General features: G+C 39.7%; 2 protein-coding genes across 5 annotated transcripts; one reads left to right on the top strand and one right to left on the bottom strand.

Moving 5' to 3' along the window:
* Positions 1 to 2: 2 nt before the first annotated feature.
* Positions 3 to 18,757, top strand: rgs19 (regulator of G protein signaling 19). 4 transcript variants are annotated; one of them, XM_088368678.1, is made up of 6 exons: positions 3 to 179; positions 6,489 to 6,596; positions 11,714 to 11,883; positions 12,730 to 12,822; positions 12,985 to 13,219; positions 14,435 to 18,757. In XM_088368678.1, the coding sequence occupies exons 2-6, from the start codon at positions 6,582 to 6,584 to the stop codon at positions 14,621 to 14,623; spliced, it is 702 nt and encodes a 233-aa protein (XP_088224804.1). In that variant the 5' UTR covers positions 3 to 179; positions 6,489 to 6,581; the 3' UTR covers positions 14,624 to 18,757. The 4 variants fall into 4 exon arrangements, with proteins under 4 accessions (XP_088224804.1, XP_088224803.1, XP_088224806.1 ...); XM_088368677.1 differs by having other exon boundaries at positions 4 to 179; positions 6,486 to 6,596; XM_088368680.1 differs by having other exon boundaries at positions 6 to 179; positions 6,486 to 6,596; positions 12,742 to 12,822.
* A 1,626-nt stretch (positions 18,758 to 20,383) lies between these two features.
* tcea2 (transcription elongation factor A (SII), 2) lies at positions 20,384 to 24,234 on the bottom strand. Its single transcript, XM_088368676.1, has 10 exons — positions 24,017 to 24,234; positions 23,402 to 23,464; positions 23,071 to 23,176; positions 22,651 to 22,741; positions 22,334 to 22,443; positions 22,090 to 22,144; positions 21,813 to 21,969; positions 21,584 to 21,730; positions 21,407 to 21,478; positions 20,384 to 20,714 (listed from the first exon to the last, which is right to left on the bottom strand). The coding sequence occupies exons 1-10, from the start codon at positions 24,083 to 24,085 to the stop codon at positions 20,706 to 20,708; spliced, it is 879 nt and encodes a 292-aa protein (XP_088224802.1). The 5' UTR covers positions 24,086 to 24,234; the 3' UTR covers positions 20,384 to 20,705.
* Between the last annotated feature and the right edge of the window lie 3,766 nt (positions 24,235 to 28,000).

Here is a 28,000-nt window from a genome sequence, read left to right as displayed (position 1 = left end):
TCTCTCGCTCTCGCTCTCTCGCTCTCGCTCTCTATCACACGCACACGCGTACACTGTCTCTCTTTCTTTGGTTGGGAAAAACCCGAGCAGGAGCCTGCGGAAGAGAACGCGAAAAAAGGCGGATGTGCCTCCGAACGCGCCGCGGATGCCGCCCTCCAGACCTCCTTAATGCCAAAATTGTAAGTATGTGATCGGGAGAGGCGAGCGAGCGCTACGGGGGGGGGGGGCAGGCATGGAGCGAGCAGTGGGGGCCGGAACGGGCCCCCCGGCCGGGGAGGGAAGGGGGGCGCGGTGGTTTCGTATAATAATGCTGCGGTGTGTGGCGCGTGGACGTAAAGGTCGCGCGTTCAAGTGATTCCTCGCCCACTTTTTGCTTCCTTGATTATTTTCGAGAAAGGCGGGCGCAATGGCGACCCAAAGCAGCTTTGTGGACTTTTTCCGTCTTTCTCCAGGTGTTGTCATTGAATATGTTGATGTTGCATGGACATACAGCACACAAGAGAAAGGCTTCTTAAGTTGACACGCTGGTTAAGTGGCGGGGCCGGTGACGTTCTTGCAGATGTTCCAGTCAAACTAGCATGAAAGATTTTCTCACTGTTGTGCCCAACTTTACTTGGAATCTGTGACGTGTTTGATGTTCGTTGTATCACTGACACCTGATTCAGATATTTACAGGAAGAAGATTACTGCACAGGTACTAACTTGTGCAGTAGTTATCAAAAGGCATTGAAGTGTGTAAGGAAAGGATGATCGAGAAAACTAAAACAGGATTACATTTTCAGTCATATCACATGTGGTTTTGAGAAATCAATTCATGACCAACTAATCTTGAAATGCCACTTTTTTTTGATACCCCATGTCTGCTGTGACGTCAGGGAAGGAACTGGAGACAATTTGTTGATTATCACTATAATAGAATGAGGAAATTAGCAAATGGGTTGCTTGCTTGCAGTGCTGGGAGAACTTTACGAAGGTGTCACCGGTGACTGGCTGTCATTTGTGAGAGCTCAATACATTAAAAAAAGGCTGATATAGGCTTTATTTCTACAATCATTTAGAGGGTTAATGCATGCTCCTGTCAGATTTATGAATGAAATATGACATCCCTCCCCATATCTATGCTGCTCAAACTCTGTCTACCTGCACCAAAATTGAAAAAAACAAACATCACCTCAGCCAAAACTTGGACTTAATTTTGATGATTGTGAAGTTTATTTTTCAGTCTCCAAATTGCCAGGTGCACGTGTAAAAGAAAAGAAAATGCCTTCCCCCCCCTCCACCGGAATGCCCAGCATGGCTCAGTAGAGCTGTCTGCCAAATCGCTGCCATGCTAAATGGGAGGGGGGGAATGAAGACATGTCAGTTTTTATGCCAAACCACAACTAAGCTGTGTATGAATCTTGAGCCCTTCAGTTTATATCTACTACACAATCCCAAATTTCAACAGGTGAGGCAAAAAATATTTGGAAGCCCATAACTTGGGGCAAAGGTTTTCCAATGTGTTGAGAAACCTCCTCTGGAACTAGCTTCACTGTAAAATTGACACCACTCATGTTGACATCTGAGGTTAACAGCGTTCAAACTTGATGAGTAATGAGTTGTTTTTACCTGTGCTGTTCGGTAACTTGCACAACAGGTGGTCTGTATGTCATATTGTGACAACACTTTTGTTGTATGACAGACTAGTCTGGCGTACTCTTCATGTTGTAGTGTTCAAACTAATTTGGAATGTCTTAAGGCATTATGTGGTTAAGAGGGACAAGTAGGGCCATAACAAATAGCAAAGGACTACAAATTAATAACACTTGATAATAAGTAACTTGCAGATCTCATTTATTCTCATCTTCTATTCTGAGTGTCACCAGACTGCTGTCATGTTTGATTCTGTTTCATTCTGTACAAGAGTCATGAATTTATTCTCGTACGCGTGTCAAATTGAATACGGAAGGTAGATTGAAGCCTGGCGGCTCGGTGGGGGGCACTGGGTAGCACGTCCGCCTCACAGTTAGGAGGCGTTCGATTCCACCTCCGGCCCTCCCTGTGTGGAGTTTGCATGTTCTCCCCATGTCGGCGTGGGTTTTCTCCGGGCACTCTGGCTTCCTCCCACATCCCTAAAACATGCTTGGTAGGCCGATTGAGCACTCCAAATTGCCCCTAGGTGTGAGTGCGAGTGCGAGTGATTGTCCATCTCTATGTGCCCTGCGATTGGCTGGCAACCGGTTCAGGGTGTCCCCCGCCTACTGCCCGATGACAGCTGGGATAGGCTCCGGCATGCCCGCGACCCCTGTGGGGACAAAGCGGTACAGAAAATGGATAGATGGATGGATTGAAGCCTCAAGACTGCCCAGGCCTTCCTTTTCTGAGCATGCTACACTAAAATTTGATTAACCCCCATACTAAAAATATCCAAATTAATATCTTAATTTGCGGCTGATGAATACAGTGACACACAGTTCTCGTTGCATTGGAGAGCAAAAGAGTTGGCAGATCCTGAAATCTAGTTCCAAATTCATTTAGTTGCACTATCACCATGTTTTCGCTCACAAAATGTGAAGACTCTCTTTCAAAGTTTATTGGGGGAAAAAATATCTCTAAGTTTGAAGTCTTCTACTCTGCGGAAGGGCAAGAGTGATGTAGAAAGATAATGAATGGGTACATTTGTTAGCGTCAAACATTTTAAATGTCCCATTGGTCAATTCATTATCATCCACATGCAATGTTTTCCATTTTTACAGAAAGTCTAAAAAGACTAAGTTGAAATACACTCATAGGTTTTGCATTGCAGTTTGCAAGTCCAACTTAACACTCATTAAAACACAGAAGAAAGAGAATAATTTTTACTTTTCATAACATACAAACATTTTTTTTTAAAGCACTGTTAAGTGTAGTTTTTGACTTTATAGTAACCTTTTTGGTGGTTGATGACATGTTTATATATAAACTGACACTGAGGCTCACAGCCGTGGCCTGATTTTTGTACAGAAGTCCAAAAAATAAGCAAGATGACTGACAGGACAGGGAACGAAGCACCGCGACTGAATGTTGACATGTGTTAAAAAAAAAAAACGCATGTAAATGACCATTTATCACAAGGGTGTCAAACACGTTTTTGTCACGGGCCATATCGTTGCTATGGTTTCCCTCGGAGGGCCGTTATGTCTGTGAACCCATAGAAATGTATGATCAACTATCACATTTAAGCAATATAATCATGGATAAATGAATTCTTCAAATATTATTCAATTTAAGTGGGGGGGGCAGTAACCAAAAATATTGTAATATTTCATCTTAGTGAAGACAATTTGCAAGGAACATGAAGTTGGCCGTCACGGGCCACATAAAAATATTTCATGGCCCGGATCTGACCCTCACACCTTGAGTTTGGCAGCTGTTATTTATCGAGTCCAAAAAAAAATGATTGTGTCCATTTTCACTCTTCAAGCATCTTTTTTTTGTTGTTGTTTTTTTTGCTTGGGGTTTAGCACCTGATACTATGCTCTCCTCTTCTGTCCGCCTTATGTAGAATGCCTCACATTCTATGTTGTGGTCTAAACTTGGGCTTTTCACAAGGTTTGTTGTGTTGCCACAACTTAGGCCGTTTATGGAGCTGAAATAGCTCCGCGCATGACTCCGAATACACAAAGTCATTATCTTGACTGATTGCGACGACTAAAAAGCTAGCTGGCTATTGATGCTCATTATCCAACTTCCTGGTCATTGGAACTCAAGTTGCACTAATTATTATGAATCTAGCTACTGTATTTTCCGGATTATAAGGCGCACCTAAAAATCTAAAATTTTCTCAAAAGCCGACAGTGCGCCTTATAGTCCGGTGCACCTTATATATGGACCAAATTCCTAAATTTAAACTGGCCCAAAGCATTGTGTCATGAAATCAATCATAAGTGGCCCGCTGAAGACTATGAATCATGAATCAAAAAGACTTTGATCATTATTTTGTGATTATAATGTTATTTGTTGCGTCTGAAGTTGAAATAAAAAAGATAAAATGGAGAATGATCAGCTTCTCAGATCCATCACCTCAGATCTGGACTTGTGCACTAAAATTGGAAGCACAATTAACACTTACCGTAATTTTTGGACTATAAGTCGCGTTTTTTTTCATAGTTTGGGTGGGGGGGGCGACTTATACTCAGGAGCAACTTATGTGAATTTTTTCGCAAACTTTCAAAATTCAAAAATCCGTGATGTAGTGAAACCACGATAAACGAACCGCGATGTAGCAAGGGATGACTGTCATTTGACCTGCAAGAGACGTCAGCAGCGCGGCGGTTGTTTACATAAGGACAACGGATTCTATCATGGGATGACGAAGATGACGAAGGGCCCCACGTTTGAAGGATTTAATGATTTGGAGTGACACGAGGTTTGAAAAACGTATTTATGTTATAGTTATTTGATATATTTTATTTTGTGTGTATCGTTACAGTTCAGTAGTTGTTGGCTCGTTGAACTCTTGTTTTGTTAAATAAAGAGCCGTTTACCAAACCCACGTGTTTCCTGGTACTTTGTTAACGCTCCAATATAGTTGTATACTAGATCTGTGCGGCGTTGACATAAAGGACGAGGAATTTGATCGATGGATTTAATGATTAGGAGTGACACAGATGGTTTGATAATATTGTTGTTATATGATAGTTATTTGAAATATACTTTATATATCGTTATATGGGTCTGTGGAATAATTAGAAATGCAACTTACGAGTCCGACGTCAGCGGCGCATATGTGGCTCATACGCGGCATTGTTTACATAAAGGATGATCGACTGATTTAATGAATTGGAGTGACACAGATGGTTTGATGAACATGTTATTTATGTAATACTTATTTGAATAACTCTGAATGTTACTCAGGCCCGTTCTCAGCTCTTCGTTTGTGTATATGTCACGTTAGCATACCGTATCGTTTAACCTGTTGTTGCTGGTTCATGTCTGTTCTTGGTGTTGGATTTTGACAAATAAATTTGCCCCAAAAGTGCGACTTATACTCCGGTGCGACTTAGTATATAGGTTTTTTTTCACTGTATTGTGCATTTTATGGCTGGTGCGACTTATACTCCGGTGCGACTTATAGTCCAAAAATTACGGTAGTTGTTTTCTTGTTTTCCTGTTTCTGTTGGCACATACTTTTTCTTCCTGAATCTTTCTTTATTGTGCAGGTCACTCACTGCTTCCTCTTTTTCTCACGTTGCCGTCGTCCCTTCCTTCCGGGCTCTTGCAACATCTGTCTCTGCCTTTTTCCACTTGACTTTTGTATTCCTTGTGTCTGTCCGACAACATCTTGGTGTGTGTTTATACAATATTTACTATTTGGCGACTTGCAGTTTAGAGATTCAAGTTGGAAGTGAAGTTAATCAACAAATTTGCCACTTAGGACATGCAATCCGAGGCATAACGGAGCAGAAACATCACAACTTTTTCCTACTTTGACAAGTTTTGTCTGAAAGGCACAGATGGAAAAGTGACACCTCTCGGGTGAATATCGCTATCAAGTGCTTTTGGTGTCCTCATCCAAATCGCCCAGTCATTAAACAAGGCTCCGAATAACTTATTTCATTTAAGGAGCAATTTTTCTCATCAATGACTTGATCTGAGGAGCAATTTGCTAATTTTGAGGAGCAATTTTTTGCGGGTTAATCCCAGAGACCTGAAAAAAGGGGTAAAAAAATATGAGAATGTATGTAAAATGTCTGATCATAATTATATGACATTATATTATAGAGATTATTATGGTAAATATAAATACAATGTGTCACAATTTACAAATGATGCGCTTTGTCAACTAAGCTGTTGGTCAACTAGCAAATCATTTGTGGCAGCCCTAATTGAAAACAATGACACAACATCTGTGTATTTTTTTTAAGTTCACGTTGATGTCATCACATTTAGGCTAATTGTTTGTTCCAGGAGGTGAATATTTGAATTTTTGTGCTCATTGACAAAGCAGCAAACAAATAGTGACAGTTTGTGAAGTTGTCGACATCTCCACCAAACAGGCCGGCATTTCTCTGATATCTAGTTACAATTGGCCACGCCAGGTTTCCTGTAGCAAGATGTTCCAGCATTGTTTTTTTTTTTTTTTTTTTTTTTTTTTTTTTTTTTTATGTTGACGAACAGACTTGATGAGTGACAAACATTTCACTAACCCCGATCTCATGCTTTCTGCACGGAAGTCGAGGTAATCACTTGAGGGTGAATTCCGAGAAAAGTGAAGGGTATCACCGCAAGAAAGATGCTATTATGATGCTAATAATGTTGCCAAAATATAAGAAACAACTCTTGGTATGATGTACAGATTACAACCATAGTGCTGAAGTTATTTTTAAATTTATAGACAATCTATTTTTGTTTGTTTTAATACAGTTTTAACAGGGCTTGACCTGTATTTATAATATATTAACATTTCCATGCTCTTACCTTATTATGTTTCTGTGTGTGCTCTGAATGGGTGTGAATTTCTAAAGAAGAGGTTCCAGACCAAAAGGGGGATGACATGCATGAGCCTGGTCTGCTAACATCGCTGACGACTCGCACGCTGCCCCAACGGCCGCCCTCACAACATGACGGACATGCTGGTAAACATTTTCCAATTTTTCCCAGTGGCTTGATTTACTCAAAGAAAAGGTAAACACGCTATTGCAATTGATGGCACGACGCATTTGCTTAAAAGGGAAAGAAAGAAAAAACTAAAGTATTTCCCAATTGCTTGTCTGGCTGTTTTTACAGTCGAAGCCATGTTTTAACTACTGGGCAGAGGCGACGATCTTGTCAGTCTGCACTGTAGCCATATTAAAAAAAAAGATGCTAATGGCGCTAACATTCCCATCTCGTGGCAAAAAAGTGGTACTGCGAGACATTTGTAATTGGTGGCTATGTGCCTTAGAGCGAAGTGGGAAATATGCGATAACATCGCGCAACGGCACTCCAACAAACTACATCACATTACACTTATAAAGCAGGAGGCCATTGTATTGGTTTATATTTATCTTTATCTCTTTTTTTTTTTTTTATCGTTGCGCTTCAACATTATATTATCAAAGATACTCATTACAAGTTAACTTTAGCAGTATGGTTGCAAAATAAAGGGATATTTATATATATATAATATAGAGAGATATTTATATATATATATATATATATATATACATGTAAATTATATAAAACCCCTAATATATAGATATAAAATGCCGATTAAACCTTTCAGCTAACCCTTAATCGATGAATTGACGCTTCTTGAGCTCTACCACTAAAACAGTGAAAGCATTGACTGCCTTGCTTCAACTGAGTTCTTATTTCAAGCTCTCAGTTCATGGCAGTTTATGTCACAAGACAATACACAGCACACAGAAATGTTCTCAAGGATGCTGCTGCATATGGAATGACTCAACGTAAATGGCACTTTTGATTGCTTGTAATGAGGTGAAATAATTAGATAAGGATGTGATTCGAGCCAGTCAGACGGTCTGGAACAAAAACGCCTTTAGGCGAAAAATGGGCCTTACTGGGATTGTGGACGTTAAAGAACTGTACTGTTTAAAGTCATGCGCTCATTTGCAGTTTCTACACGCATCAATAACAAGTCAAGTCTGGTTACTGTTTGTGTACTGCATTACTTTTTGCGCCACTTCCGCAGGAGAACCTAGTGCCAACCCTTAAGTACCAAAGGCAGACAAGCCAAGTATTGTCAGTGCTTCCCAAGCTTTTTTGAGTCAAGAACCCAAAATCTCACAATACCACCAAACAAAAACATCCTAAAAAGTAGAGATACTGAAATAAAGAAGCCATGACTTGTTCTATAAATGGCAGCAAATGGATAAACGGGTTTATTGTACGAATGGAAGATCATTTAAGAGTTGTCACTATATGCTACTGGCATAGAGACATGAAGAAAGATATATTTGCTAGTTGCGAAATGATAAACTATTTCCATTTTTTTGCTCCTTCTATAATGCTCTTAACATGCCACAAGATGTCACCAAAGCCGTGAGAGTAGTAATTAATGTCAAAGTGATACATCTTTACTGAGAGACTAACAGCTTTGTGTGTCGGGGAGGAGCTAAGTTTAGTCTGGGTTGTTAGCGAAAATTATGGAGAGCCTTTAGCAACATTTGCATCTCCGTCTTTATTTTTTTTTTAAATCGAACAAATGCAAAGAAATATGAATTTTTTTGAGATAGTAGAATTTGGTGCATCAATTGCTCAGTTTTTTGCTAATCTGTACCATGCTGAACTATTGTGTTGAACTGCTTTCACCTTGATCTTTTTAACCCCTCATCCTGACATCTGTAGTGTGAGTTTGTGTCAAATTTGGCTTTGAGATATTTCCAAAGAGCGCGGAACAAGTCGAGACTGGAAGTAGCTCGAGCGAGTTGTCGGGGTGCAGATGCCTTGCCTGATTCATCAAGTTTCGCAGCGAAACCAAGAAGTGTCACAATGAACGCCATCCTCTGCACACCTCCCACACCCACACTCGATTTCCTGTCTGCCATCTCTCAACGCTTTTTACACGCTCCCTTCCTCCTTCACTTAATGAAGACATGTTGGAAGTCTCGATAGTTTGGCGACAACTGCAAAGAAGTCGTTGTGTTTTTGTCCCATTCTTCCACATTGATTCATTTTCTCTTTGGTGAGCTCTCCTGATTATTACTTGTATAAGTTTGTACTTGACTCGAAGGCTTACTCTTCAAGCTGACACAGGTGCACTGAAAAGTTTTTCCTCTCGTGTGTTGTTGAAAGCTTACCGTTCTGATTTTCTTCTCTTCATGTATGATATTGACAAAAATTGACATTTTTCTTACAACTTTCCAGCATGTAGTTAGTTTCAAACATCAAGATGCAGTTTCAGTTATTTGTTAACGGAAGGATTTTTTAAAATTATTTTACTTTTGTTAGCTTTTGAAATCTTACTGACTTCAACACGCAAAGGGTGGAGGGGTTGCGGTCTTAAAAGGGCGGTTTACAAAAGAGATCTGAAGAAGAGCCGTAGTGGATATGAAAGCAAATGACATGGTCAGCAAGTTAGTGTACATGTGTGTACTGTTTGTTTAGCTGACATTGGCAACTACTGGCCTGTCATACATAAACATTTCTATGTCTGTGTGACTGAAAATTGTTTTGACAACAATGTACGTAAAAGAAAATATTTGTAAAGATTCTTTAAGTCTACTATAGCTGTACCAGTGGGATGTTTTCGTTGAGTTTTTAATTCTGCTTGCCTGTAATACATATTAATTAATATTGCTGAGGAGAGAGTATTTTTAGCGTGTGCACACAAAGCTTTTAAAGAGGAGAATGGTGTGTGGTGGGGGCAAAGCAGAACTTAAACGACGTGTCCAACATGTTTGGGCAGGTTTTTGCATATGGTCTTCCACTAAAGCTGCTGTCTGAACTTCTGGAGAACACCTGTGCAGGGTTTGAGTGAATGCCTAGAAAAACATTGAAATGTGCTTGAGTTGGGGCCAGGCGATATGGTTAAAAGGTTTATCATGATATAAATATTTCACATCAATCGATATAGAACATCTCCAGGACAATGTGAGCACTTCATTCGTAAGCTTCTACTTTCCGTGGCTCAAGATTACCGTATTTTCCGGACTATAAGGCACACCTAAAAACCTAAAATTTTCTCAAAAGCCGACAGTGTGCCTTATAGTCCGGTGCACCTTATGTATGGCCCAAATTCCTAAATTTAAACTGGCCCGAAGCATTGTGTCATGAAATCAATCATAAGTGGCTCGCTGAAGACTATGAATCATAAGTCAAAAAGGCTATGGATCATTATTTTGTGATTATAAAGTAATTTGTTGCGTCTGAAGTTGAAATAAAAAAGAAAAAATGGAAAATGATTTGATTTGGATTAAAAATATGACATGATGCATTAATGGTGCACCTTATAGTCCAGTGCGCCTTATAAAAGGACAAAGTTTTAAAATGGGCCATTCATTGAAGGTGCGCCTTATAGTCCGAAAAATACGGTAAGTCTAAAACTGCAGTTGGCATTTCAAATAAACACTTCTAAATTTGTCTGCCTAACTTAAGTTAAACCACAAATTCCAGCCCGTATGTTGTATTTTACCATCTGACGTTATGTTATGTTTTTTTTCGTCATTGTCATTGATCACATAGCGACTGACGTACATATCTTTAGTAATGACAATGAAATATGACGCAAATGTGTTTCCTTCCCACTTTGTCTTGATGTGGCAATGTGACAACCTCTGTCCCTCCCATTCATTGAGGCTGATACTTGTACACGAATGCAGGCAAGTGTTGCGATTAACTACCCCTAATAAATCAGATTTATATTCGACATCAATGCTTCATTACTTAAGATCTACTTTGTGTGTGTTTGTGAGTGTGTCAAACTGTGAGGAAAGGAGGACAAAACCATTTGGGAAGTTGGGAAACACTCAATATTGAACTTTGCAGGCCACAAAAAGGCACAAATGGGCTATCTATCCATTCATTCACTTCACCGCTTATCAGCCGGGCCTGAATGCCAACCCGCTCACAGCTCAAAGTCGCAATGAATGAAACATGACTTTAAATCCACCCGTCATTAAATGTTATCTTATATTTTTTTGTGGAGCTTCGATGGTTAACCACAATCTATTCATGAATGCTGGTTCATGTCAAATTTCAAATAAAAAATATCCCTGGCATATAATGGAAATTAAAATCATACATTTGAATGTGCTCATGAAATATAAATTTTAAAAGCATCGGTGTGAAAAAAAGTGGTATCAATCATGCCTAATCAGTTCCCAAGTAGTAGCTCTTAGTTTCCAAAAGGTCGGCAACCCCACTGTGTCGCCAATTGTTCAGCAAAGACTTTTTTCTGTTGCATGGAGAATAAAAAGTAGTGTCAATTTGAGAAGTTATCTATGATATTAAGACGATCACACGGCTGTAACTCATATGTGCATCCATGTAGGTATGTCATTGAGCTTACAAGCAATATTGACAGTGATGGAGTTGAACTGACAATTTTCCTTTTGTGAACAAAAGTGTATGATTACTGAGTCTTTTCTAATGTCATCACACTTAATCTGATTATTTTGCGCAACCCAATCCTGTTACACGCACACACATTTGGTCACTCCGCAAAATTTAGACACAGGAAAGTAGTGCTGTTCTTTCTTCACTGAAAGCTCTTTAAGTTTGAGTTATTTGGCTTTTAACTTTGGGAAATGGATCTGATGAAGTCAATTTTCTAGTGGTTATCACCCGAAATGGACTGCTACCCGCAAAGACTCGCACGTACACCGCCCCCCCCCCCCCCCAACACACACACACGAGTCAAACAAGATCAGAAAACCCCTTCAACATTTGTGTGTGTGTTTGTATGCGCGTGGTCGCTTGTGCGTGATCACAGCTCAATCACATGATGCATCACACTGACTTTCTCTCACTTCCTCTTCTCAACATGTCTCCTTATTCCTCAACATTTCTTCTTGTTTTCCACTATTAATATTTCTAATATTTGAACCAATCCAAATCATCTTTATTGTGCCAGGCATATAAAAATACACAAGGAGTCTATCTCAATATACTATCACAAAAATGAATATTTAGGATGTGCAATCTTTATGTTTTGCTTGGGAAAACTAGCATCACTTATTTACAGACTCGCAGTGCAAAACTGGATGTTCAAGAAAAGTCCAAATATATGACAAGCTCTCTGTTTCTATAGTACACAGGTCCGATCCCGGCCGAGCAAGAGGGTGAGCTGGCCATGGGTGTGGGTCGGAGCGAAACGGCGCCACTGAGCGGGCCGGCGGTGCAAGGCCTGAACACGACGCAGAATTCCCAGCGTCCGAGCACCTGCTGTTTCTGCTGGTGCTGCTGTTGCAGCTGCTCATGGTAGGACACACCAAAAAAAAATTGGGGATGACCGATCAGATATGGATGATGAGATGTTTAAAGTGAGCAAGTCATTCTTTTCTTGATTCTTAAACAATGGCAATGCTTGCGCCCCCTTGTGGGCTATGAAAGAGTCACAGATTTAGTTCCATTTGCTTGTAAATTAACTTGAGTTCAATGCATTTGGAGTCAATCGTTGAGTTTGTTTTTAATTGATTATTTAGATAGAATTTTAATTCATCCTTTTTTTCTAAATTGGACATTGATCAACATTTTTTTTTCAAATCAGTGATGCAAGTAAACTTTAAAATTGATTTTAAATGATTTTCTCTAGCACATCAGGTTTTATAATAAAGTAAAATCAAAATAAGCTTTTATAGGTCAAACAAAATATAAATATAGGTCAAAAAGATATATATAGGTAAAAAAATATGAAATAAATGAAACAAAAATCCTTTTGTGCTAGAAAAAAACTGACATTTTTAAAATAGTACATGAAGAAAGAAGGTTGTGCTTTGTTGTAAAAAAATGTATAAGAAAAATTCTAGCTAAACTGATTTGAAATTTTGGATAAGAATGTGGACACCTGTGCAGTGCATTGCCTTTACTGAGCTGTGGGTTTTTGTTTTTCTGCGGAAATTTCTGTCACACACACACACCCTGCTGTTAACACAACTGTGCTGGGTGTTGTTAGTGAATGGTGAAGTAACATCCGTGTGTGGTTGTGTGTTAAAAGTTCTCGTGTGTGCGCATGAGTATGCTCGTGTGCGTGCGTGCGTGCGTGTGTTTGCGTGTGTGCATGTGTGCGTGTGTGTTTCCTGTCTGAAAGCCATCTTATCATGTCAGTCTTACCATCAGGAATGAAGATGAGAGGAGGCGTAGGAGGAAGAGGATATCACAAGACAACAAGATGGAATCAATACCAAACTGTGAAGCTTGGTAAGTCCACACTGAACATGGACCAGTTTCTAAAGTACCTTTGTTGATGGCCGAGGAAGAGCCCATTACATTTTGGACCTCTGATCCCGGCCTGTTCATGATCTTTCCCAAACCTTTCAGTGGTATGCTAACTAATAAACATCTGTTGTTTTTTTTCATCAGCACCAAACCTTCAGTTGAGGAGATGCAACTCTGGGCCCAGTCCTTCGACAAGCTGATGAGGAACCCGGCGGGACGCAATGTTTTTCGGGAGTTTTTACGCACGGAGTACAGTGAGGAGAACATGCTCTTCTGGCTGGCCTGTGAAGACCTCAAACAGGAAACGAACAAGAAAAGCATGGAGGAGAAGGTGCGCTCCATCTACGAGGACTATATTTCCATACTGTCGCCAAAAGAGGTAGGAAAGTCGGACAAACGTGATTGTGACAACCATTTGGAATGTGTTTCACAAAATACTTCATGATGATGTCCTTTTGTTGTGTTGGAAGCAGCCGTGCAAGGCCCAAGTTATGACATTCCCTAAACCATACTTTGTGTTTGGATCATAAGCCAATTCTTCCTTTCGCCATACTTTGGCCGTTATATTTTGGTCTCATCAGTCCATAAAACTTCATTCCAATACTTTTGTGACTCATATCTGCTCTTTGCAAAATCCAATTTGGCCTTTGATTCTTTGATGTTGTTCTTTTTGTTGATGAGTGCAGTGTGGCATGTACAGAATCAAAGGTTCAAAGTCTTTATTGCTGCATTGGCGTTTCAATACTTTTGGAGAAGACTTTCAAGTTAAATAAATTCAAAATTAAGTCAATTATGGCTTGCTCGACTGCTAGCGTAGGCGGTCACACTGGGATGCTCGGTGACAGGTAAAATGGTGTGAATTATAAACAGTGCTTAAAATGTTTATGTGAAAAATATCACATAACCAAATAAACTTTTGAATTTAGAATTTAGTCATTTGTTACTGATAGATTAATTTTCGACAACCAAGACATTTGATGAGGATGTCAGCTGCCCCTCGATATGCCATAGTGCCCCAAACAAAATTCTTTTCACCAGCGTATTTGTTAGCGAATTTTCTTTCATTCTTAAATTTTGTGTATGTTTGCGTGCATGAGCGCTTGCGTGGTTGCATGTGTGTGCGCATGTGCGTACGCGCACAGGAAATAGTAAATAGTTGCTGTCATGGCCCTCTGGCATCAGTCTTTTTATAAACACATTCACACACTCGGCGGTGTCGAAGCCTGCCTGGTTTCTGTCTGCACGCCTGACCTTGCTTTATTGACTGTGTGAGCGTGCACGTGCGTGCGTGCGTGTGTGCGTGTGTGTGTGTGTGTTCATCTCTTTGCTAAATAAGAGCAAAGAGCAAACTTAAGAACATAACATAAGATTAACCAGAAGAGGGTAGTGCCTCTAAGTATGTGAATGCTAAATGGATGCATTCATGCTTGATGTACGCTTTAGCGTTTGACTGAGATGTATGGAGATGGTTCTATTTGCCGGTGGTCCCCGTTCAGTTGAAGAATTAGGAGGGTAAATCAGGATTTGTTAGAAAAGATGTTTGGACCCCCGCATGAGTGATCTTCTATAGCGAGCTTTTTGTTTTTCCGTCCAGGTAAGCCTGGACGCTCGCGTGCGAGAGGTGATCAACAGGAAGATGCAGGACCCGACGCCTCACACTTTTGAGGACGCCCAGCTGCAGATCTACACATTGATGCACAGGGACTCCTACCCACGATTCCTTTCCTCCAGCATCTACAAGTCGCTCCTTCACGGCAACTCACGTAGTTCCTCCGAGTCCTAGTCCAGCACCATCCACACGCCTCCCCACCAACCATTTCATATCCCGATAAGTGACACCCGCCCTCACCCAAATCGATGCCATGACTGCCAAGACTTTAAATTTTGTGCCAACCGCCCTCTTGCATACCTCCCTTTTCTCTCTCCACCTTCTTCCTTCATCTGCCTTTTCATTCTTTTAATATCCCCAAAAAATTGATCAGAGCACATTCAGTCTAACCACATAATTTTGCCTCTGCTCAAGTTCCTATCCAGTGCTTATTTTTTTAGAACTGCAACTGGCCACTGATAATTAGTGATGATGTTTTGTCATCTGAGACATTTTTGATAATTCAACCAGAGGAATTAAGCTCGATTACAAACCGGCTGAGGCTAAAATGAATGTCCCTGTCATGTGAACAGTAATGAAGCCTAAAGTACCAGCACCAACTACTGAATAATATTAGCGGTAACATATTTAAATCTAGAGTAGCATTATTTAATATGTGCTATGGATAAGTCATTAGCACATTTTCTCCACATTCTTTGTCTGTTTCCGCCTACATTCCAAAACATACACGTTAGGTTCATTGACGACTCAAAATGGTCCGTAGGTGTGAATGGCGGTGTGACTGCTTGTTTGTCTTTTCGTTTGTCAATTGGCTGACGACCAATCCAGGGCGTACGCCGCCTCTCAGCCAAAGTCAGCTAGGACTTGAATGAGGAGGGGCAGTCCCGGACTAAAACCGGGGCCCTAAGCGAGAATGTATTCTCCCCCCTTCCAAATGTTTTTGTTCAACAGTAAACACTTAATAGCTGTCAACCCGACTTATATAAATATCAATTAAAAATAACTTTAACAAACTCTAAAGTGAATATGCACGTGTGCCTTTAACATTTTTTGGATGCCAGGTCATGAATGAGCTCATTGTGTTGTGCAATGTCATGATTTATGCTTCTGATCGCCGAGCCACTTAAGCGCTCGATGAGCGGGGACATCTTATGGAGCTTTGCTTCTCAAAAGACTGAAACAGGTAGAGTTACTGCAGTGCGAAGGGCAATCTAGAGATTTGGATCAAATACAAATATAATGTAAAAACTAATTCTGTTATGATTACAATACTATCTGTTATTATCGACTATGCAAATAATAGCCCACTACTGCCCCTGTTAGCATAACAGTAAGAAAACTAACTTGATTGGGTATAATTTGATGGACTAATTAATAAATAATCGAACTTTAACTCAAATGTGGCTAAAGTTAGTACACACCCACTATCATTTCGATCAATTCAAGCTTTTCATCCAATGAAAGTACAGGACGTCGCTGTCAGGCGGGGGGGGTCCTTGTACTGTCAAAATCCTGACATTTCAAGAATTTTAAAAAATGCCAGCTTGCTTGAGTTACGTTGCTTTATTCAAGTTGTAATGTACTCGCTCTCGTGCACCATTGCCCAAACAGCGCCTGTCCTATGTCATGTAAACAAACTCATTCTTAAGATGTATGAGACATGAGCGTTGCAATAAATAAACTAACTAACTCTGTATGTCAGGGTTGGCACTGGGTCATGGAACTTTTTAGTCAATGTGGCTAAAAGTGATTTAAAAAAATCTCCTAGCCACATTTGAGTGCAATTTTCCATGAAGTCACTTTTTTTTTCAATATTTATCATCCAACATATTTAATTGTATTTAAAAAAACACTTTAATTACTTCCTCCCATCTTGTAATGTCTTTTGGACAGCATGTCAACTTATGCTTTGCAAAGGCGGCCCTGAGCACCATAGAGAATAGAGGGATGTGTGTTTGGAATATCATTTATATCTCAAGCTGTATTTAGGTTCCATGTCTACATTTTATTTCAGCACACAATTATTTCTGTCTATTTAGTCTCATTGGCAGTCCCTCCTTGTCTTTTTCCAATCCACCTGATATTTCGGGCAGCCCAAAAGACTGCAGAAGTTCAACTCCCAAAGCTAGTTAACCAGCCAATCACCTTTAAGATTCACTGAGTGGAGGGTGACCTTGACTCCGCCCACCTTCAAGCCTTGTTTGCCTTCTTTCAGGGTTTGTCTTTCTTCCCCATTTGTCAAGTGGAAAGCACAGGACCATTTCTCCAAACGGTTTTCTTCTTCTCATTGCTGTGATAGACTCATGATGGATGCTGACTACTGATTTACAAACTCAAACAAGAGATGCTGTTACACCCCCCCCCCCCTAAAAATTACAGCAATGGCATTTGACCCATTGTTGATCTGTTGGAATTTATTTCTTTGTGTCTGTCACTTTTCACACTCTGGGATTTTTTTTTTTTTTGATGGAAAAAGAGGTGGTTCCTTTTTGGACTGCATTGATCCAAACATGATGCAACTCTCTCAAACTGCAATAAAAAAAGTTCACACACACACACACACACACACACACACACACACACACACAGTATTTATAACACCATACTTCAGACATGTTATTCTGTGAAACTGAATGTGTTTCTTACAACAAAAACTTTTCTTAACAGCCAATGTTCAAATATATATATATATATATATATATATATATATATATATATATATATAATTTTATTTATTTTTTTCTCATAAACCAGAAGTGGGGTGACGCAGATACACAAGCAATGTATTTATATCATTGCTTCGGAGATTCGACTTAGGCGTATTTATTTATTTATAAGTACACTGGAGCCTCTTAAGTCGAACACAATCTGTTGTGGGATGCCAATTCCAAACTAAGTTCACTGCCACCAAACATACTCGTATAGAAAGTTTTTATTTAGAAAAAAAAAACAATCGGCCAGTGAGTGACAGCTCGTATCTCAAAAAACTCACAAGTCATATACTATGGCACCACTTTATTCACATGCAAAAATCGTAAGAGACCAATGCCAAAGTTGTAATACATGTAAAAACATTCATTTTTGCCAATAACTCACAAATAAGTGTAAATAGAAATGTTAATATGAGTAAAAACAATATCTGCCTTAACTTTTGAAAAACAAGTTTCTCCGTTTGCAAACTGTGTGACACCGGAATCTGACTGGCATGAATGTTAGGCCACTGATTAACATAACTTAGTGTACAGTATTTTTTTTTTTTTCTTCTCGTGTTATTCTCCCTCCACTCTGTTTAGGAAACTTCTACTTATGAAATAAGTGTTCAGGAAAAAGCCAAATGAACAATACACACAGTTGATGTTTATTGAATTGAGATTAATAAAAGGGAAGTCAAGCAATATTACGGCAGTTTGAAACATGTTTTCACCCAAATATGGGCTCAAATTGTGGAATTGTGCAACCCATGGGATGTTCGACTTTAGAGGTTCCATATTTGTGTCGAAGCGCCACCAATGTCTCGCTGTTACATGTTCGGAAGTGTCTTGAGATGTCATATACAATAGTTCAATTGTTTCTCAGCAGCCCGAAGACAAAATTGTTTTGTTTGTAAGTATAGTGATGCAAATACACACGCACACACCAGGGTGGCTTACCTGGTTGCTGCTGCTGACCCCTGCCTCTGTGACTTCTCACCTTTGACCTCACCACTGTTTGCCCCCGGCCCCCTGATTGGGGGCCGGCGGCCTCTGGGCACAACTGTGGTTGGTGGATTCAGGAAGGAGGCGGGAGAAACGTTCACATGTGCAAAGCCAGCCACAATATTAGGGACACTTGCGTAATAGGATAACTCATCCAAATGTGCTTTTACAAAGATCACAGTGCTCATTTTTCCTTTACACTGTCATGGGCGTTTCCATGTAGCAACTGAATGTTTATTCATGTGTTTTTAGTTTTCAGTAGTGAAGAACTGTATCAACACAAGAGCATTATTTTTGTTTGCTCATTGAGACATAGCTCGCTTTGAGCATTATCTTTACAAAGCAACTTTGTAATACAGCAATTGTATTCAAATTGATTATGTTGCGCCACTGGTCCAAATGCTGTGGTTGGTTAGTGATGCCTTGTGGGAAATTTACGCGTAGTCAGTCTATGGAGGAAGTTTTGGCAAATATGAAAAAAGACCATTTTTAACAAAACTGGTCACTAAATGCATTTATCTTGGTATTATTCTTGTTATTTATTTTATATTTGGTTGAAAAACTGTGATTTTAATTGTACATATCTAAAGAGAAAGTCTTGAATATCCAACAAGCTGCCTTATGCGTTTATTTTGTGATTGTTTCTTTTAAATGGGATTTAATGCATCATGATTGTAGCACAAACGACTACGTACCGGCTCGTTGAAAAGTATTGGAATTATACTTTGGATATCAAATCAAAAGTTCAACATTCAAGTTTTTATTTCATGCTATTTACATCGAGAGGTGTATTCATCTTTTGGTCTGAATTGACCTTACCATTCAAATATGTTTGGTGGGGACTGTATATTTTCCACTGACTTGTCAAGCTGGGAAAAAATAGTCAAAGTATGAATACATGCTTTTGCCGTCCAAGGCGTTGAAGCTCTTGGTTGTTTGGAGTCCAAAGTGAACATGACTTGAGGAAATGCTCATTGTTGACACAACACTCACACACTAACTTACTAAACACGCAGTCAATTTATAGTTCACTCAGTTTTTCCTGAAGTCTATTGTAATCTGATCTGCTTGTGAGGAATCCCTTGTGTAACACCCACACGGCCTGAAAGCGCTACTTTAACAATTCGGGAATATACGTACGTTTTGTAAGCTGAATCTTAATTACAGCAATTAGCAAGATCCTGATCAAAGGTCTCAATCATTATTCTTATCAAATAGTGTTTCAACTAGGGTTAGGGTTTCTAACTAGGGATCAGGTGTCCAATTAGGGTTTTTCATTCAATCATTGCCCTGTTCTCACTTGTTGCCGTTTTTCCACATGGGATGTGGCCTAATGCCCAGGTGTCAAACTCAAGGCCCGGGGGTCAGATACGGCCCACCACATCATTTTATGTGGCCCGCGAAGACAAATTGTGCATCAAATTCGTGTCATTACTAGAATTGCAAATTGTCTTCACTTTTAATATACTTCTTTTAAAAATATTTGACCAGTTTTTACTTGTCTGATTTGAAAATGAGTTATTTGTCAGTTTGTTTTGTAGCTTTGACTGTATATAATATGAAGTGCTTATACATTTATTTGGGTTGACAGTCATAATGGCCCTTCGAAAGAAGCTATGACTACAATGCGGCCTGCGAAAAAAATGAGTTTGACACCCCTGGCCTAATGGATAAGGTGTCTGACTTCGAATCTATAGAAAACTTGAGATCCTGGACTAGATTAGCAGTTTAAGTTATGAAGGTTGGTCAGCTTGACTGCTAAGAGTAAATATTTTGTAGAAACTTCACTTACACGTTATTTTAGTATGACACATACATACTATGTAGTGTTCCAAATGTGGCCATTAACCTTTTCTTACTTTTATAAACACACTGCCACTTTCTTGACAGCTACTACCTTGTATTATTTTTGTATGCCCCTGAGCAGGTTCCGTCAGAACCATGCAACCTCCAAGTGTTTTGTTCCAAGATGCCTCCCTGACATCACACAGAACCCCAGGTACCCGCCTCTTCCCCATGCTCATGTATGGAAAGAAGCTCAGCCGTGTTTCCACAACAAACAGGCAAGTGACACCCGCTCCCATCCACTAGTGAGTGTCTAGTTTTCCACTCAAGCTTCCTGACCTGGCCAAGGTGTACTCTGAACTCCAAATAATGCTGGCGGATGCCAAAAATATGCGCATTCTGTACACACGTAGAAATACAAATACTGGTATGAATGGAATTGAATCAGCATTCGGACTTTGCAATAATTCAACTTTATTGGGCACAACATTGGTCAACATTGTGTGCAAAAAAACGAGAACACATTTTGAGAGTCCACAAAACCCTCATAACTGGAGGAGATTTGGTGTCTATCATCGTGCTACTTCATATTAAAAAAAAAAAATACCAACAGATACAAATTTGTACTTTTTCCTCCATCATTAGTTTCTTAAATATATTATACATGCTGTACATTTATTTTTCTTTTAGAAATGTTACAAAAAGGAAAGCGACCCTTCAAACCAAAAACTCAGCTCCTTGTTTAACATCATGATGGCACAGCTCACGAAATTTCCTTAGAAGAACTGAAAGACAAAGGAACCACAAAAAATAGAAATCTTTGTCAGATAGACGAAATAAGAAAAGATAGTAGAAAATGAGTTCATCTGTCAATACTTGCATACAGAAACCAAAAAAAAGACAAAAATGTTTGGTCTCTGCTGCCACCTGATGGGGAAGCTGGTATTTTATTATGACCAATCCATCCATTTTCCGAACCGCTTATTTGCAATACATTGGGTTCATTAATTCATTACTCTTGTGTTCAAAAAGAGGCTAACAAATGTGTTGAAAAAAAATTAAAATCTGATAAATAATACAGGTAATACATGCTTAATTATGATATGTGAACTTATATTGGTGTATTTAGTATACTTACATCAAGCTATTGTTTGTTTTTGTTCTCGTATATATTATGTTTATTTGAAATATTTTACAAGCTATTTTGTTAATCGGAAGGTGTTTTTTGTTCCCTCTGCTTTTGCTTTGGTATAAATAAACTGCTAATGTCATTATTTACGTGAAATATAATAGAATACAATTAAGAGGATGGCACGAGATAAGACGTTGTTTAAACTGCATTGAACTGACGTTCATTTTCCCTTTTTTCCTTCCAAACTTTTGACTTTGGTGTGGTGTGTTCATATGTTCAATCAATAACCGCTTGGTTTTTCTACAGTAAAAATCTCCCTCACCACGATGACTATGATGCATTTACCTTCCATCGGTTGCCACAGTTGTTACACACTACAAAGGTTGTCATTGGCTCGTCAGCACTGCGAGTTTGCACCTTCAAAAAAAAAGCACACATGCATGTATAGCATTTGGAGCACAAAACAGACAGATGTGCAGATTTACAGTGTGTGTGTGTGTGTGTGTGCGTGTGTACTTGTACCTGTGTATATGTGCAGTCCTTGCCCTGACACTTTTTGCACACAAACATGTCAGTCTCGCTCCCGCCCACTTTGGACAGCTGATGCTCCCGAATGGACTCTTTGGTCAGAGTCTCTCTGATCTTCTTCAGCTCAGCACTCGCCATCTCCTGCTCCAGCAGAAACACACGCACACATACATGTGCAAAACCCACATGGCATGTCCAAGCAGTGGTTGCTAGGCAATCGGACCTCCGACGTCATGGAGGCAATGCGCTGAGTTGAGATGTTTCCACACAGAACGTTACGCCGCAGGTCCGGGTTCTTCTGGTCTTTCAGGTTGGAGATTCTACTTCGTAGACGGGCTTTATATTTCATGTCTACCGACTTGAAATCCTCGAAAATCTGTGAGCGCCCCAGCTGTCAAGGACATCAAATCCCTCACACGCTCACGGTAGCGACATTCCAAGCTTAGGAACAGTGGCAATTAACAATTAACTTTCTCCTAACAATCAAAAAAAGGATATGTTCCTCAATTTGCGCGGCAAGTAGGCTGCAGTCTACTCCAAAGCTCTTGTAGTCATCTGAGAAAAAAAATATTTTGTATTTTTAGACCGACCTCTTTTAAAATTGCAAATTTGTGAATTGCAAATCATTTTATTTCTAAACACACAATCATGCAGGATAATTATTTTCTCTAATAAAATTAAAATAATACAATTCAAAAAAATGTATGTACGAGTGAAATATTTGCGAAGAAAATTAGCCCTCACCAGCAGTTTGTAGCGCCGCCACCAACAGTTCTCGAGATTTAATCCGAACAGTGTCTGTGGTGAGGGGAATGGCCGGGAATGATGTATTGAGTACCGAGTACTTCTTGCTGCTGTATTTTTAAAAAATAATCACAAATTAGCACCTAACACATTGTCGCACAGTACCATGACATGAAAGCACACAGTTATCTTGTCGTCAGTGAAATTTATAACCAGCAACCTTTAGTGTTGACAAATCCACAGCAGCTAATGCTAATTTAGTTCATATTTGCATCCAACAACTTGACGAGACATCACGCAGTGATTATACGACACACCTTTTCTCACTGCTGCACGAGTCCTTGGATGTGGAAGTTGTCCTCACGGGAGAGGCGTCATTCTTCTTTTCTGACTTCCCCTTAGAGCCATCTGACAACCAGAAATAACATGAAAACAATTTATGCTTCTCCAGCTTTTAAGTACAGGAAGATTTATAATCTTTGTAAATACAGGGGAACCTCCAAAGTTGATTGCCTTGCATTTTGGAGCGGGGCTCATGTGACGCAGTTAATTTTTTTGAACTATAACAATTAGCTAGGTCATTCCCTGACAACATAAAAATAAGATAATTAAAAATAGTTATTGTTTGAGCTGTATACATAAAGCACACACAAACACTGTCCATCTGGCTCCTTCAGATTTACAAAAAGGATTGCAAGTCATTTTGACTCGAGAGGTTCCACTGCAAAAACACACACCTATTAATTTCTTCCAGGACTTGATGAGCACTTTGGCCAGATCCTGTACTTCCTCATCTGAACTTAGTTTTCTTACAGCATTCACCGACATTCCAACTCTGGTAGACTGGACAAATGACATTGCATGAATTTTATATGAACATTTTATGAATGTTTCATAAGTTTTCACCCAGGTTTAAACATTCAAAAACATCCTCATACATGCGAGCTTTGTTAAGCACTTGACTGATAGAACTCAACACAGAAAGGTCAGAGCAGAGATTGCCACACCAAACCCACTCATGAAACATGCTACCGCCAGTGAATAATCGATAATTAAATTAAAATCAACCTGCAGGGTTTCCAGAGACATTGTCATGTTTTTCAATTCCTTCAGCAGTTCCAGAGCACCATCCTGCAAGACATTTTTGACACTCAATTCCATGTGTTATCGACCTGGCTTGCATCTCAGACTGTTGGAATATGGAAAAGATTCCACTGTAAAACTGTCCCAGTCCATTGTTGGTCTCAGATCACATCTCACAAACATTTGAACTTTAAATATTGGGATCAAACCACTTAATAATATTCAGACAGCAATTTTACTGTTTTAATCAGTCATTTCTGCTTCAGTCAGACACTTGGACTGAGAAACGAATTTTAGCATGAATATCGTAATTTTATTGACGGATTTATAACATAACTAAAAATATGAATCTCGGAAATACATTTCCTGCATACGGCCTGCAATGTGCTTTGGTCCCAAAGGTTGGGACACTGATTCATCTGTTGTTGTTGTTGTTTTTTTTAATGTCTCGTGTTTTGTTTTGTTCCACCTATAAATTGTATTTTGGGTGACCATTGATTCCACGTGCAAGTGATTTGTACTCTGCATCTTTGACCAATCACTGTTTACGCATCCCTTATTGCTGATGTCAGCTTTTATATTTGAGAGACGGATACTCACCGTGTTGTTCTTGTGGACCATCTTGTCAAGTTTTCTGCCGATGCGTGCCACTTCTCCGTTTGTGCACATGTCGAGTGGACTGTCAAGTCTGGGCGTCCAGATGTTTCATGAATGTGGAAGACAAGTGTCAACGGTGAGTCCTTTTTGGCTGGCCGTGTGCCCTGCGAGTCGCGCCCAGCTGCGGCATTGTCGTCTAAGCCGCAGGTGCATGCTGGGACTTGTTGTTAATATCCACCTTCTAGAAGCGCTTAGTGGTGGAGTTTTCTCGACACCTGTAAAGTGATAAATTGACATTAATACCGGTGTGAGTATCAATATTGTCATTACTGTTAAAAGTTTCAAGTTACGTTATTCGGGTTGAATCGTGAAGCCAGCAACGAATACGATTGAGATGTGCTCATACTCACTACGTACGCTGGATGTTAATGTTACCTACAACAGTATAATTTCAGATGTGCACGTACTCACTATGTCCGCTAGATGTCAGTGTTACCTAATTTTGGAAACGAGTATCTTTGAGATGCGCTTATATTCACTACATCCGCTAGATGTCAGTGTTACCTGCTTTCTGATCACATGCTGGCTTTATTGAAGGTAAAAAATAAATGTACAAAAAAAATTATATTTTATTTCGCTCATAATGAATTTATAATGAATGGTGATGTGGTCATAATGAATTATAAACCGCATGGTTGGGGTCCAGTTCACAGATTACGATAGTGATATTTATAGTACTTAACAGGCATTTTAAGTTAATTTACAAAACAAAACATAGTAAATAATAAAAACAAATAATAATTATTATTATTTACTATGATTCTTGTTGAATGAAATGCAAAATTATAAAAAAAATGACGCTGATCTTGTCTCTTATTTTCCAAAATGCAGAGGAATAAATTATTTTGTTTTCTTTTTGGTTAAGATAACATCACTGTACATGCTCTTAGAGAGTGAAACACTACTGAAAGGTGAATATTGTTTATAGAAACGTTGGATTTGTTTCTGCACTACGGCAGCCTCACATCACAAACTACTACTAAAATGAATACTGCAGGAGTGGAGCCGCACCATTTGGTGAGATGCATAAAACTCAAAGACAATGTGGATTGTCTCTTTGCAAGTACATCTAGTTAATTTCCTTTTTTTGTCTCAGAGAATTCATCTGAAATTTTAGCTAGGCTCCTTAGGATGAGCTACAATAGGGGAATCAGATTTGGGGCCTCTTGATTAATTGCAGGCCACATTCTTCACCAGTCAACCATGGTTGGCCCTGCCAGAAACCACATATGTCATATGACAAAGAAAACATTATTTATTCATTTTTAATTGGTCATATTACACATACATTTTTGGGCTGACGAGCGAGTTGATTTTTCTCTGTGTTAAACATACACATGCTTATATCATTTGATTTGTATCAAACCAGAACAATGTAATAGCACATTGGAGCCACCTGGAGCAGGAAGTGTTTATTCCAGTTATCAGTGGCACAATTCAGGAAGTAGACTTTCCCTGTGATCTATGGAGTCATTCAAAGTCACCTCTGACGCCAGGAAGTGCTTCTCTACTTCAACGAGATCTATGGAGTCTCTGCAATTGAGTCACCCAAGCAGGAAGTGTCTGCTGTCTTTAATGTGCCGCCGCTGGAGCAAAACCTGGGCACCAGGAATTGTCCTCCACCCAAACCACACCGCCGCCTGCCCCCCAGTCTATTCAGCGGCTTGTGTTCATGATGTCAGATGGGAAGTGTCCTCTCTGGAGGATGGATGGAGCCTTTCTACCTATTGTGGGCTGCATTCTTCCTCGATGATTGTAAATGTGTCCAGCAATTTCAGTCTGGATGTCACACAACCAGCTTGTTGGCCAGACCTCTCCTCAAGTCACTGCAGGTAACAAAACACAGACGTCTCAACATCAACCCCTGACTTTGGTTTGTTGCACACTTTCTGTCGACTGTTTTCTCTAGCTTCAGCAAAAAACATGGAGCAGCGTAGCATTCAAGCATAACATCATACTAGACACACACATTATTTTCTATGGGAAAATTCTTTTTAGGTATGAACAAATCGAAAGGTGACCAACATCCCGGAATAAATTGCGTTTGACCTTAGAGGTTGCACTGCACATTTGCCATGCGGTAGCTCTGGTAAGTTTTTGTCACTTTCAATCAGCTTCGTCTTGAAGTAACAGGCTTTGTCCCTTTTCAGCATGCCTGCCCTCATTATCGTGTTCGAGTGTGTATGTTAGCAAGCAACGTTGCATATAGGTCAAATGAGGGGGTGTGATTTGAGGGACCTGCGGTGTTGAAAACCTGCTCTAATCTCTCTGCATGTTTGAAAAAAGAAAACATACGCGCGCGCGCGCACACGATCCACCCTGCAGTTAGCCGTCAGTGCGGCAGCAGCACAATTCCCAGAAACTGCCTTTCTTCTACAAAACGTGCACACGAGCGCAAACACACACACGCACACACTCTATAGGTTTGTATAAACTCCGTCAGCGCAAGCGCTGCACGTTTTACGTGTGCCAGCTTGTAAGTGTATTTACACTGCGCGAACAAAGTGCGGCAGGACAATAGTCGGATGCAGAAAATGTGTGTAATTGTCGATAGTGCGCTCACCCTCTTTCACTCAAAGACACTTATGAGATTATTCCTTGTATGTACTGTATGTCTGTTTTTTTCCAGACACAATGCTCATGTCAGCTGTTTTTAATGGCTCCTCCTCTGTTTAATTTTTTTAATAAATATAATTTAGAAAGTCTATTCATCCATCCACATTCCTCCTGCATTCCCAAAACCGGCTTTTTGTGCAAAATAATGCGTATGTATGTGTGGCTGGGTGCGTGTGTGCGTGTGGGGGGGTGTGGGGGAGGGCAATGGTGGATGTTTGTGTCCCCTGTGATGTCTGGCAAGCGGTCCAGATTTTTTTTCCTGTATTTTGTAGACAGACAGACGTAATAAGAGTGATACAAAACCACTGACATCAACATAAACATTATAGACTCAGTGTGGGGTCACAAACATGAGCACTTGCATGCAAGTCTTATAGACCTCACACACACACACGCACACACCATTTTTGACATAGTCTGCATAGTTGCAGCAACCACAAGAAAACTTGTGTGCCAAGTGTGTGGTGACTGAACCGGAGCCTCTGAGTTCGCTGTCACTTGTTTGTTGTCCTCAGTCAACTCTGCTTTCACCAAAGCTGAAAGCTGATTGGGAAGTCATCTTTCAACGATGAGAAGATGTGTTCCTTCTCAATTGCGTTAATATGACAACTAATATAAGTAGACTCATTGCGACTAAGTGGCGCCGAGTCCACAGTGTTTCCCACCACTTGCCCAAAGTAGGATAGACTTCCTCTTATATGTGACACTAATAAGGAACAAGTGTCAGAAAAAATAGATAGATTCACTTCCTAACTGAGGTTTGTAATCCAAGCGAAGGTTTAAAAACTCTGCCCAAACAGGATGAAACGTTGAACATAGCATTCATCCCCCTCAATCACTTGGCATGAGAGAAAAAGTAGGGCCTTAGGTAGTCTCCTGCAGAAGAAATATAAATCCAAAATAAATAAACAACTGCTAATAGTAAAACAAAAACAGAGGGCAACTAAATTGATAATTGGTCTTCACATAATTTGTCTTCTGATTCTAAAAGTCTTTAAAAATAAAAATATTTAACTTCAGCCAAAACACAAATGGATTATAGTAAAGTTAAAGAAGAATTTAATGTTTAAGGCCATCAAACAACTGTAAATATTACAACAGCGTAACTCAAAATGCCGTTTTCAAACTGATTTTATTTATCTAAAAAAAGTACTTGCCCCAAACTTGATAACTCATTGGGTCAGCAGCAACAACTGAACTTAACTATTTTTTATAACTGGCAATGAATCTTTCACATCAATATGGTGATATTTTGGCCTACTTTTTCCCACCAAATTGCTTGAATTCAGCACAAAACTGGAGGGCTTTCAA

The sequence above is a fragment of the Syngnathus floridae genome, chromosome 2 (assembly GCF_059516105.1).
Source record: "Syngnathus floridae isolate MCC-2025c chromosome 2, RoL_Sflo_1.0, whole genome shotgun sequence".
NCBI lineage: Eukaryota > Metazoa > Chordata > Actinopteri > Syngnathiformes > Syngnathidae > Syngnathus > Syngnathus floridae.
This window is presented reverse-complemented; position numbering and strand designations above follow the sequence as displayed.